The sequence below is a fragment of the Opisthocomus hoazin genome, chromosome 2, assembly GCF_030867145.1.
Source record: "Opisthocomus hoazin isolate bOpiHoa1 chromosome 2, bOpiHoa1.hap1, whole genome shotgun sequence".
In the NCBI taxonomy this organism is placed as follows: Eukaryota; Metazoa; Chordata; class Aves; order Opisthocomiformes; family Opisthocomidae; genus Opisthocomus; species Opisthocomus hoazin.
This window is the reverse complement of record NC_134415.1, coordinates 59,223,020-59,236,192: the sequence shown is the minus strand read 5'-3', so window position 1 is coordinate 59,236,192 and position 13,173 is coordinate 59,223,020. Positions and strand designations below refer to the sequence as shown.

General features: G+C 39.7%; 1 protein-coding gene across 17 annotated transcripts in view; it reads left to right on the top strand.

The window, feature by feature from the left end:
* Nucleotides 1–13,173, top strand: part of SYNE1 (spectrin repeat containing nuclear envelope protein 1) — a 319,742-nt gene that overhangs the window by 167,132 nt on the left and 139,437 nt on the right. For all 17 annotated transcript variants that reach the window (XM_075413801.1, XM_075413802.1, XM_075413815.1 and 14 more), the window contains 9 exons: nt 432–596; nt 1,932–2,249; nt 3,005–3,160; nt 3,878–4,048; nt 4,816–5,142; nt 6,264–6,416; nt 7,699–7,866; nt 8,923–9,099; nt 11,721–11,867. In XM_075413801.1, the coding sequence (XP_075269916.1) occupies nt 432–596; nt 1,932–2,249; nt 3,005–3,160; nt 3,878–4,048; nt 4,816–5,142; nt 6,264–6,416; nt 7,699–7,866; nt 8,923–9,099; nt 11,721–11,867 (1,782 nt within the window). The remainder of the gene's footprint in view (nt 1–431; nt 597–1,931; nt 2,250–3,004; nt 3,161–3,877; nt 4,049–4,815; nt 5,143–6,263; nt 6,417–7,698; nt 7,867–8,922; nt 9,100–11,720; nt 11,868–13,173) is intronic.

The window sequence follows — 13,173 nt, the reverse complement described above, 5'->3', positions numbered from 1 at the left end:
TAGATACCCTTAATAGAAGATTACTATTCCATTGCCAAAAAAATTAATGCAAAGAAAAAAACACAATTTCTAAGCTCATACTCTTATTAATCACTTCAGTAAGGTGAATTTAATTTGGTATGGAAATTAAGAAGGTTGTTTGTTGTTAGACACTAAGATGTTATTTCAAAATGATCCCAGGTCAAAACTTCATATACCAGATCTCACAAACTTACATGAAGAATCTTTTAGGATAAGTATCTTTATCCCCACATTTACCCACTCTTTCATTGTAATTAATCAAACCATCCTCAGAATCCAAGTACCCTTGAATTCTAGGAAAGCTCAGCATCAGATAGGAGTTTTTCACCTTGATGGAAGTCCAGGCTTTGTTTTCTTGGTTTGATGATACACTAATACATGTAACTGTATGTAAATATTTTAACAAGCAGGAGGCAGTAACAAAAGCTGAAGGACTGCTTAAATTACATGAAGAGTATCAAAGAAATCTCAAGACCTTTGAAGTATGGCTGGAGAAGGAACAGGAAAAACTTGACTGTTTATCACATCTTGATGGTGATGCCCAGAAACAGGAGGCAACACTCCGAGACTTACAGGTACATATTGTGTGACACCCTAAGTTAAAAAAAAAAAAAAAAAAATCATACTTGTAAAATAACAGAATACTATTAATTACCAGACAAAATTACATCTCTTTTTTTGTCTCAAGAACAGCTTGGAATCTTGTTATATTTAAGTCCTTTGCTGCTCAGAAGTGGTTCCAGTAAAGTCAGTGGGAACATTGTCACTCATTTCCAGAAAGAAATGTCAGGCCCTGAATGAAATCTCCAGGCATACTAATGCTTTTCTGCAAGCACTGAGTTTGTTTTAGATGCTGGCTTACCTCTTCTTTTTCCTATTTTTCATACAATATCAAAGTACTCTTTTCATTGGGTTTTCATCTTTCATTGCTTACAGTGCAGATGCATTTACTTTCAGGCAGTTCCAGTCATGTAGGCTAGCTCCCATGGTAAAGTGGGAAGACTATTACTGAATAGTTAAGTGACAGTGAAGGATGAAGCTATAGTACTGCAGTAATTTTACACTTATGATCTTAAGCTGGCTTAAAATACTTTCATACCTGTTGTTGAATTAGCAAAAGGTTTGTACATGGGTTATGAAATATTTATTACTTTATTCAGGATACTGGAAAGGTCTTTGTATGATCAGGGACTCTACTTATATGTCTTGTTATTGTAGTTTACAAAAGCTGAATCCATTTTGAAGATCTTAGTTTATATTTGAGATATATATTCAGACAACACACAACTGTATTTTGTTAAGGTAATCTGGTTATGTTTTCTAATCAGATCAAATTCCTTCATATTTTCTAATCAAGTTCTATTAAGCGTGAAAATGCCACGCATGTCCAGAAGAGGTTATCAAGAATTATTTTGGAAATATGTGTCAAAGATGTGTAAAAAGAAATAGGTTTACTTGTGGTTTGTTTGTTTGTTTGTTTTTAAAGATTGAAGCCTTGTTCCTTGTTTTTAAACAAATTCAATTTTAGAGTCAGTCTTGCAGTCTGCTTGCCACAAATGGAAAGTTTTGTATTTAAGGCTGTGATGAATAGATTGCACCCATCCCATGCCAGTTCAGGCAGCTGATGTTTCAGAACTGATGATAAACATAGCAGGAGGGAAAAGAGTTTAATGCATGCTTTGTCAATAACTTTCTCCACATGTTGATAATAGTGATATTCGGTTTTCTTTGTAAGTGAGCATGCTGTCATAGGTCTTCTTCGAGATGGTGTTCAACCATAGATAACAAAAGGGAATATTTAGGTAACATGAGGTAACTGCTTTGGTGTTAACTAGAACCAGGGCTTTGTTTGCCACATGTGAATGAAAGTTGTTAACATAGAGTATGCATCCATAACTCTGCATTTACAGGAGCTGCAGGTCCGCTGTGCAGAAGGACAAGCATTATTGAACACCACTGTCCATTCCAGAGAGGAAGTGATTCCCTGGGGCATTCCCCAGATAGAAGACCGAGCTCTGGAATCCTTACGGCAGGATTGGCAAGTTTATCAGCACAGGCTTTCTGAAGCAAGAAGCCGGTTAAATGCCACTATGAGCAGACTGAGGTTAATGGAGAAAAAATTTCAGCAGGTTAATGACTGGCTAACAGATCTGGAGAAAAAAGTTGCTATCAGGACTGAGAGGCAGTCTGGTAGAGCGACAAAGGAGATGCAGCTTCAACAGATGAAGGTAAAGAATATAGTTAAGGCATTCCTTAAGCAAAATAGCATGTGAGGTTTGCACGTGAATTCCCGGTTGCACTGTAAAAATGACAGGAAGCATTGCAATTTATTCTGAGGTGGTAGCTAGAAAGATGGATGGAAGAGAGCTTTGTGCCTTCTGGGTCCAGATTCCTCCCATTTTACTGGTAAAGTCATGGCTATATCGATGTTGAAGTCTCATAGGGAGATCTGGAATTCATATGCTCTGTGGTATATGAAGGCATAACTGAGGACAAAGATTGGTTCTGGAGTGGGAAAGTGTTAATGTTGTAACAAGAGTAAAATGTGACCAACTGTGTTGTGAAGTCTCTGCTGTGTTGTAATAATTCTCCTTTAATCACTGCAAGAAGACATGGTTCTGAATAAACACAGGAAGCAGATTTGAAGAGATTCAAGGTTATGCTTTACAGACACCTTTAAAACTTTGGGCAAATTCTATAGGAAGTCCAGTTTGCATTTCTATTATTATTGGGGGGGGGGGAACTTAAAAAAGTGTTGGATCTATTGTAAGTAAATGCAGTCCATATAGTATGATGAAACTTTCAGCATATTTGTTATGTTAACCTTCATCAGATTCAGTTTTATTCTCCAGTTGCAAATCCATTTTTACAATGTTGTATTGTTTTCCATTTCAATGATCTCCCGACTTAGTTACAAATAAATTCCTGTTGTGTTTAAGATGTTTGAATCTGTCATAAAAGCTGGATAATGTCTTTGTCATAGAAGTGGCATGAAGAAATTATGATTTACAAAGATGATGTGGAGGAAGTTGCGGTATTGGCTCAGCAAATATTAGAGGAAAGTTTCACTGCAAGTACAATGGGAAGCCAAGCTACGCAGCTTACCTCTCGCTACCAAACTCTTCTTCTTCATGTCTTGGTAAGTAATGAAAATTAATTATTAGTAGCATTGTAAATTGTCAGTTAAGAGGGAATTGCAAACAGACTTTCTTAATTAGATTTTATCAGAGTTTATTTGTTGCTGTAGACTCAATAATAGAATATTCACATCTATATTCATATATTCACATATATATACATTTTTACACACACACATATATAGATTTCATTACACTAAAAGTATTAGAGAACCATAATTGGGATAATGCCCTTTCAAAAATATTCTGTATTAATCAGACGTTGTTCCTGTCTTTTTTGGCAGTTTCAGGACAGAAATTCAAAATTCTGTATGTTTGAATGCTGAATGACTTCTACAGAAATTTTTTCAGGTTATCACTGAAATACCTAGGTACAGGGAAAATATGAATAGATAAGGTACAGTCTTTAGGTCACTTTAAGTAACAAGTGTGTCATAGTACCATAATCACAACTCGCAATTCAAATTTCAAAATATAAGTACATTTTCATTTTTAAATATTAACTCAGTTTTAACATTAGTGATTGCTATATATACATCCTGACAAGACCCCAGTGAGAATTATCCACTAGATATGAAAGAACTCAAAACTGGTGTGTTTAAACTTAGTATATCAGGTTTTATTAATCAACAGCAATTTGTTGGCATCTTTCGCCAGCAGCAATGATAAATATCTGGGTGGTTCTTGTTTCCTCCCCCTACCCCCGTATTTGTTTGAAGGAGCAAGTAAAGTTTCTGGAAGAAGAGATACGCTGTATGGAGGAGTCAGAACTGGCTTTTAGTGCTTACACGAATTGGTACGGAGCTACGAACAAGAACTTCAGAAATGTGATCACCAAGTTTGACATGATTGATAAAACAGCAATGGAGAAAAAAGTGCAGAAACTAGAGGTACAGCTTTCTTGAATGCATTTTTGTTTTTCTGTTCACCGAAAAGAGACTATATTTTAACATGCATCTTAACAGCTGCTCAAAATTCTGACTTCACCCTGCTCAGAGAAGTGGGTGGATAAAGTCCACCAAGTATAAAACTTTCTGTTCTCATGTCATATACACATGAGATCACAGTTTGGTTGGTGAAGTTTTGAATAGTCCTAAATAATATAATACTATCCTCCCATGAGACATGTTCGTATGTGTTTAGTTTTAGGTTAAAGCTTAAAATAAATTCCCTTTGCAAGAAATCCTGTCATGTATATTTTATACCAGTATGTACTGTGGCAAGAAGTGCTTTGTATTTCTCCTCATTGAAATAACTTAGTAGTACAACTCACATTTCATCTCTGAGTTGTAGATGAGTTTTTCATATGTCCTGCAGCTTAAACATAATATATTAAGGGAAAATTTTAATCTATTCCAGAATTTGGACTATGAATCCTCTCCTGATAGCCCTCAGTTTCTGTGTTTGTCTTCATCAGCCCAGTGCAGAACAGAAGTATTTCCTTTTTCTGGTTCCTTCCAGTTTACTATACATTAAATCCAGGCAATTTTTTTAATGAAAAATCCATTTCCCTAGCAATTCCTTCTGTGTCCTTAGCAAAATAAAAATAAAAAAAAATTAGCCTCTCACTGCTAATAGAACTACAGTGACTATTGAAGGAAAAAAAAAAAGGCAAGAGCTTGCATACACTTTCTGTTAACGAACACTTCCTTCACAGCTGCTATTGAGTGATATGGACATAGGCCACAGTTTACTGAAATCTGCCCGTGAGAAGGGGGAGCGAGCTATAAAGTACATGGAAGAAAATGAAGTTGATCAGTTAAGAAAAGAAATTGGAGATCATGTGGAACAGCTGGAAGAGCTGGCTGGCTCCATCAGGAAAGAGCACATGACTTCGGAGAAGTGCCTTCAGCTGGCAAAGGAGTTCTCAGACAAGTACAAGACACAGACTCAGTGGGTCACGGAGTACCAAGCCATGTTACATGCTCCAGCGGAGCCAAAGAGCGAACTCTATGAGAAGAAGGCCCAGTTGTCCAAATATAAGGTAAAAAGAGATTATATCATTGTACTATCGAATAAATTTTCACCTAGTGACTCACAGCAAATCCTCTGATCCAGGTGTCTGCTCAAGTTTCTTCAATAGATGTGTCAGATGTCTCTGATCTGTATGTCCAAATCAGCATGAAAGTGAAAAGATGTATGATACCTGCATCTATGAACCAGAGTGAGCGCCTGGATTTGAAACGTGAATGTCCTAATAAGGCTTCAACATCTGAAAATTTCCCATTGTGGAGCAAAATTCTTTTATGAGTACACATACGAGCAATTCCATTGATATCAACAGATTAACTCTTGTTTAAACAAGAACAGAAATCTGTTGGGTCTTTGTTCACTGCAGACATTGCCTCTGTCTACATTGGCTTAATCAGCTTGCTGGTTAAGCTGAATGTCCCAGCTTAACTGACATCTAAGACAGTAAGCTGCTATGGCCCATTCTGTTTTTAGTTAGGATTTTGATGAAGTGGTTTGGTTTTTTTTTCCAGTCATAAAAATGAGTAGAAAAAGTTGAGAACAAACCCCGTTTCTTCTCTCAATGATGTTTTTGTGAAATACTCCAGAATTACAGGTGTTTCATAAGATGTATACTGGGTCTGGCTGGGATGGAGCTAACTCTCCTCAAAGCAGCCCGTATAGTGCTGTGCTTTATATATGTGGCCAAAACAGTGTTGCTAACAAACCAATGTTTTGGCTATTGCCAAGCAGTACCTGCATGACATCAAGGCTTTCTCTCAGAGGCAGCCCGCTACCCCTCGCTGGCTTCAGTACTCAGAGCCATACGTCATAGCGGAGTGCTTGCTTTCCGCACGTTTAGGGAGCTGGTATCTCTCTGTCATTTGATAGATGTTTGCATGTGCCATGCTGTCTGAGCCAGTGGCACAACGACAAAACAGACCAGATTGCATGCTCTTGAAATTACAGTCTTTTGCGCTCGTCTACATATGGTCTTCTTAAGGGATGGCTTTGGTGATACTTTCCTGCCTATTTACAGAATTTGTCTGTTTTATGCCTAGCACTTTCCTGTTCACACATATTAACTCTCTCTGCTTTACCAGCTCCAGTTCATCCCATTCAATATTTATCTTTTAATTCTTGCTTGCATTGTAGTCCATACAGCAGACCGTTCTGTCCCATGAGCCTTCAATAAAATCAGTGATTGAAAAGGGAGAAGCACTTTTTGATCTGATCAATGATGTGACCCTAAAGAACAACATTCAAGACCTTCAGAGCAGTTATCAGGAACTCTGCAGCACAACAAAGGTAAAAAGTCAGGAAGAAAACTCTAGGTTCTTCCAGTTTGCTGTATTTTTCCCTCTCTGTAAGAAGTTCACTATTTGTTTCATGCTGTCACGTCACACACTGTACACAGAACCAGTCATATTTAATTACTTTTTGGGGGTTGGGGGGGGGAATTATTAAATATGGAAAGAACTACCTAAATAAATCTAACGAGTAGCTGAAATGAATTTTCAGTGTGGCAAGTGAAGTCTTTGTAGCGCTAAGGGGAAATATGTCAGTGACTAGTTTGTACTGCTGTTACTGTTTTTAATTGCTTTGAATAGATTTCTAAATAAATTATTCCTGAAAGGGACAGATGCCCTTAAATTACACCATTTTGTCTCTTGTTTCTGCTAGATCTTACACAAACCCTGTTTAATCTAGTTTAGTTGTTGAATGGAAGTCGCTGGAGAAAATGAGCTGCAAGGTGGATTTAATTTAATTCAGCAAGGGCATTATTAATTAACAGTGATTCATTAGTCCACATGTATGTAGTACTTTGAAAGACCTAATACATCTAAATACGTCCTAAAGTATGATTATTCCTAAAGCTTTTAACAGATTATACTCCTAAGAAGGATAAGCTCTGCAAACCATGTTAGTACTTGTTTTTGACCTGAGTACCTTTAGTTGCCAATCTATCCACCAATAGCAGATGATTTTTTTTTTCACAGTTGATTTTTAATTCACAGACATTCCTCTGTTCTGTACCACAAAACTGGTAATCGTTGCATTAGATGTAATGTTGATGACTTAAATGTAGAGAAACTTACGAAAAATCTTTCTTAAAATGAATAAATTAACTCAATGTGTACATTCTTAACTTGCCTACCACAATCACAGGCAATACGTGCATGCAAAGGCTGTAACCAGCTAAGACCCTACCATAACATTTGGTAGGTCACGTGCAGTCTCTGAAAGAGCGTGTAAGAACTCTTTCTGAGTGAACTTAATGTCCAGTTGACAATGTTCCTTTCCTTAAAGTAAGGAGATCCTCAGTGTTTTCCTCAGTCTTCAAAATCTGGTGTTTCATCTGGAATGAAAACACTGCTCAGTACCATAGAGTTTATTCACACAAGGAATCCCTCTGATGTCTTCCTTAACAGTCTGATCGTGAGAGTCCCTCACAAGAATAGAAATTTAGTAGATAACTCTCTTACTGTGTTTTCAGGCTCTTGGTGGGTTTTGGTTTGGGGTTTTGTTTTTTTTTTTGTAATTCCTCTAATTACCTGATTGTTTTATTTTGGTTATTGTGGACCTGCAGGCATACGTTGAAACCCTAGAGGTGAGAGTAAAAGAGCATGAGGATTACTATAGTGATTTGCAAGAAGGGGAGAAATGGTTGTTACATATGTCCAGCAGGCTGGTCAGCCCTGACCTCATGGAGAGTAACAATCTTGAAACAATCACTCAGCAACTAGCTAACCACAAGGTGGGTTTGCTGTTGGGTAAACTTCCTTTGTCCAGTGAAAGAGAATTTTTCTTCTTTGCTTCTCTGTCTCCACTCCAGACCTCTAGTTATTTGTCATTCACCTGTTCTATTCCTCTTACTGCTAACTGTGTAGATAAGCATCAGTGTCATTAATGCAATTAACAAATCTACCTTCTTGTCAGCACTGTTTCTTTGATGGGACTGCATCTGCACAAGAGCTTTGTTGTACTTTGGTCTGAATTCTATGTCAGATTTTTGCTGAGATGTCCCAGGAAACAGACCACAAAAAGAAGATTAGGCTCATTTACTCCTAAGGAATTTTTTACTCTGGTACCTTTAAGGATAAACAAGTATTTCAAATTTGTGAATCTTTCTTTTTTTTTTTTTTTTTTCTCTATTAGGTTGTAACATCTCCTCAATTGCTTTTATTCAAGGTATTGCTATGGTTGCTATTAATGATGATAATTCACCAGATCGATAGCCGATGCTTTCTAAAAGATAAAAGCAAGCAAAATCCAACACTGCCCACCACTCTCTCTGAAACAAGAGAGAGTGCAAATATTGAAATCTTTTAACTCATTGTGATTAGTGTGTTATTCTTCAAGTAACCTCCTTAGATAAAAATTTGGCTCCACCAAAGTCAATGGAAAGAACTGTCTACAGTGGAAGAGCTTATGGAGTAAGATATGATTCAGCGTCAGATTTAGTCCTTCTTACTAGACACAAGAGAAGATCGTGGAGCCCTGGAGAGTGTGCAACAAAGGAGGGTTAAGGTAGTCTTGAGGCATGAGCATATGGTGTTTACAGACTGTGACAGTGCTGCTGATGTTTCTGTGGGATATCTCTGTACAGACTTTTCACAATGACTTTACAATGCATATACACTCTAATAGCTTGACTATAACAATACACGTTGTCTGAAAACATCTTTCCGAATCTTTCCAAAGACAGAGCGTTTAAAAGAAAAAAAAAAAAAGCGCTCATATAAAAAGCTGTGACGCAGAACATATTTTAAGTGTAAAATATTTCTTCTAAAGTATTTTATCTATTTCTTAGGCTATCATGGAAGAAATTGCAGGATTTGAAGATCGTTTAAATGACCTTAAGAGTAAAGGCGACTATTTGATCAATCAATGCACAGAACATCTTCAAGCAAAATTTAAGCAAAACATACAAAACCATCTTCAGGGGACAAAGGACAGCTATTCTGCCATATGTAGCACAGCCCAAAGAGTAAGTCTTGCTTTAAAAATGTTTTTGTGCCATTTAATAATAACACACATTATTATTTCTCTAAGTACTTGTTTATTTAAATAATGTAAAACTCCTTCTACTGTTTCCATTCTAATTAAGCCTACAGGTTACTAATGTAGCACTTCATCATTACTGTGCTACAGTTGAATTCTTTGTGATCCAAATACCCACTGCGTATCAGTTTTTACCTTAATCTCTCCACGCCCTCACTACCTTCATGTTACATTAGCTTCTGACCAGCTGCAGCAAAGAAATTAGAACTATTCCACCTTCAAAAACTAGGGAGCAAATTGCACTCTTAGCATCAGTAGTATCATGGAATCACAGAATGTTTTGGGTTGGAAGGGGCCTTTAAAGGTCATGTAGTCCAACCCCCCTGCAGTGAGCAGGAACATTTTTAACTAGATCAGGTTGCACAGAGCCCCATCCAACATGGACTTAAATGATTTCAGGCATGGGGCATCTACCACCTCTCTGGGCAACCTGTTCCAGTGCCTCACCACCCTCACTGTAAAAAATTTCTTCCTTATATCCAGCCTAAATCTACCCTTCCTTAGTTTAAAACCATTACTTCTTGTCCTGTCACAACAGGCCTTGCTAAAAAGATTGTCCCCATCTTTCTTGTAGGCCCCCTTTACTGCAATAAGGTGTCCGCACAGCCTGCTCTTCTCCAGGCTGAACAGCCCCAACTCTCTCAGCCTGTCCTCATAGGAGAGGTACTCCAGACCTCGGATCATTTTTGTGGCCCTCCTCTGGACCCACTCTGCCGAGTTTCAGCATCCATGCAGGGACAGGAATGACTCTCACACATTGATAGAATGCACAGTCGATTCGATTTATTGGTCTGCTTGCGTGGTTATATACATTTTCCATATCTGTACACGCGATCACGCTTATTTGGATAGGCTACAGACATAAATCACGCGCTGTTCACGCACCCCATATTCCCTTATGATTGGTAACTATGCACTAATGACAATAGCAACAGACCGTCTCCATGTACTTGAACACATCTTGTTTTTGCTAACCCACATCATGTTTATTCTTAGCTGTCCTTTCCAGCGGCCTGTCCAGCTATGCTAACTGTTTTGCTTAAGCGGCCTAGTCATGCTAACTCTCAAACTACATCGACCCCAACACTACTCTAACAGGTCCATGTCTTTCCTGTGCTGAGGTCTCCAGAGCTGGACGCAGGACTCCAGGTGAGGTCTCACCAGAGCGGAGTAGAGGGGCAGAATCACCTCCCTCGACCTGCTGGCCATGCTTCTTTTGATGCAGCCCAAGATACAGTTAGCCTTCTGGGCTGTGAGCACACATTGCTGTCTCATGACCAGTACCCCCAAGTCCTTTTCAGCAGGGCTGCTCTCAATCCTTTCATCCCCCAGACTGCACTGATATTGGGGGTTGCCCTAACCCAGGTGTGGGACCCTGCACTTGGCCTTGTTGAAACTCATGAGGTTCACACAGGCCCACATCTTCAGCTTGTCCAGGTGTCTTTGGATGACATCCCGTCTTTCTGGTGTCTCAGCTGCACCACTCAGCTTGATGTCATCTGCGAACTTGCTGTGGTGCACTTGATCTCACTGTCTATATCACTGATGAAGATATTAAACAGTACTGGTCCCAGTGAGGACGTCTGAGGACGGTGACACCACTTGTCACCGATCTCCATTTGGACATTGAGCTGTTGACCACTACCCTCTGGCTGCAACCTTCTAACCAACTCCTTAGCCACCAAACAGTCCATCCATCAAATCCATATCTCTCCAATTCAGAGAGAAGGATGTTGTGGGGGACCGTGTGAAAGGCCTTACAGAAGTCCAGACAGATGACATCTGTTGCTTTTCCCTTGTCGATTGGTGTAGTCGCTCCATCATACAAGGCCACTAGGTTGGTCAGTCAGGACTTGCTCCTGGTGGAGCCATGCTGGCTGTCTCAAATCACCTCCCTGTACTCTAACATAGCTTCTAGGAGTATCTGTTCCATGATCTTCCCAGGCACAGAGCTGAGGCTGACAGGTCGGTAGTTCCCAGGGTCCTCCTTTCCACCTTTTTAAAAATGGGCACTATGTTTCCCTTCTTCCAGTCACTTAGTGTCAGTAGTTTGCATATGTACATAACAGGTCTTAATTATGTGCTAGGAAATACTGTCTCTCTTAGTAAAACCAGAATATGCAGTTAAGAAGAGCTAGCTGGGTCATTCTGTTAATCCAATTAGGAGATCAAGCCAGCATAATCTAAAAAACCCACCAAACAAAACCCCAAAAAGCAGACTTCATAGTCAGTAAGATTTGTAGAGGCAGGTAAAACCTCATACTGGATCAATGCCTAAACGTTGAACACGAATAGAGAAATAGGAGACAATGCTCTTGATTTCTACCTTTATTTTTTCTTTCCAGAAGCCGTGCCTTCCATCTTCTCCACAAATTAACAAGATGCAGTGAGAATTTACAGAGCTTTTATCCCTTGGTACTTTTATGTACAAGGGCTAAAATAACCACAGTATTAATACCTCTGTTTTATCTGCAGTTTTCAAGGTGGGAGAAGAGAGCCAGTAGTGGTCTTTGAAAATGCGATGATCTTGCGAAATATTTATTTTAGGTGTACCAGAGTTTGGAACATGAACTCCAGAAGCATGTTAATCATCAGGATACCCTACAACAGTGCCAGACTTGGCTGTCTACTGTGCAGTCAGAGCTAAAGCCAACTACCTGGCCACCTTTCAGCCTGGCAGATGCAGTTAAACAGGTAAAAGTTCAGCACTTGAAAATGCTCAGTTATCTTTAGTAAGGTGAGTTCAGGTAAGAGCTTTATATTAATAGAAATTGCATACCCTCTCTCTGACCTTCTTAGAGGGCTGTGTAACCTCCTTGTTTATTCCCAGCTCCAGAAGGAATACCTTGGATGAAAAATAACCTTAGGTGAAAAATCACACAGGGTTTTATCTAGCTCTGATTAATGCTTAGAAATATATTACCTGAAAAAAAGCTGGCTAATTAGATAAACTTGCTCAGATACTCTACAAATGTGTTTAGCAGAGAGGCTGTGTCTTTCTGCTTGTCCAGTTGCCCATCTGTCTATGAATGTCCCTATATGAGACCTGATTTTGTAGTACCATGGACACAGAGTCTGTTAACAGGCAATTAAAACAATTTTTCAGCTTAAGGGCATAGAACTGCCTCTGGCCCACATTAGCCGTTAATAATGCTGCTTCGTCATTCTTAGTAACTTGATGTATTTTACATCGGATTTGTAACTTGTTTGCGGATTAAACTGGTATGGTACTGAAAAAGCTGGAATTCAGGGCTGTCTCATCCACCATGTGGCTTAACAGAGACCTTGAAATGCTCCGCAGGGGCAGGAGGAGCAGGGGCTGGCAGTGGGACTGACAGGGCAGCACCTTCGTGATGAGGTGCAGACCTGCAGCACACAGGTGAGGAGAGCAGAGTCCTCTGGTGTCAGCTGTCCCAGGTGGAGGCAGGAGGTCAGGGCAGCAAGGCAAGGCCGGGAGGATCAGCCAGCCATAGATGCACCTATGGTGTAGCTCGGTCAGGTCCACCAGTGAAGACCTGAGTTTACGTGCAGCTCTCAAGCAAGGGGAAAGGTTTCTGAAGGCTTCTCCATTGACCAGGTCCCAGCTGAGCCGAGTCAGGGCTGGCCCTGAGCAGAGGCAGCCAAACCCCAAGGACAGGTAGACAGAGGTTGCAGAGCCCTTTGATGCACTGAGGGCCCTGACCATCCCTGAGGACTAGGGACCTGTTCCAGTGCTTAACTGTTCTCAGTGTGAAAAATGGTTTCCCTCACATCAAGGATGATTTTCCTTGTTGCAGCTTGTCACTTTTCCCTCTAGCCCTTTTTGTGCTCACCTCAGCCAAGAGTTTGTCTCTGTCTTCTCAGCACTGCCCCCACCTGACCCCTACCATTTAAATATAATGGAATCATAGAATCATTAAGGTTGGAAAAGCCCTCTAAGATCACCAAGTCCAAACGCCAACCCATCACCACCATGCCTGCTAAACCACGTCCTGAACTGCCATATCTACACGTTTTTTGA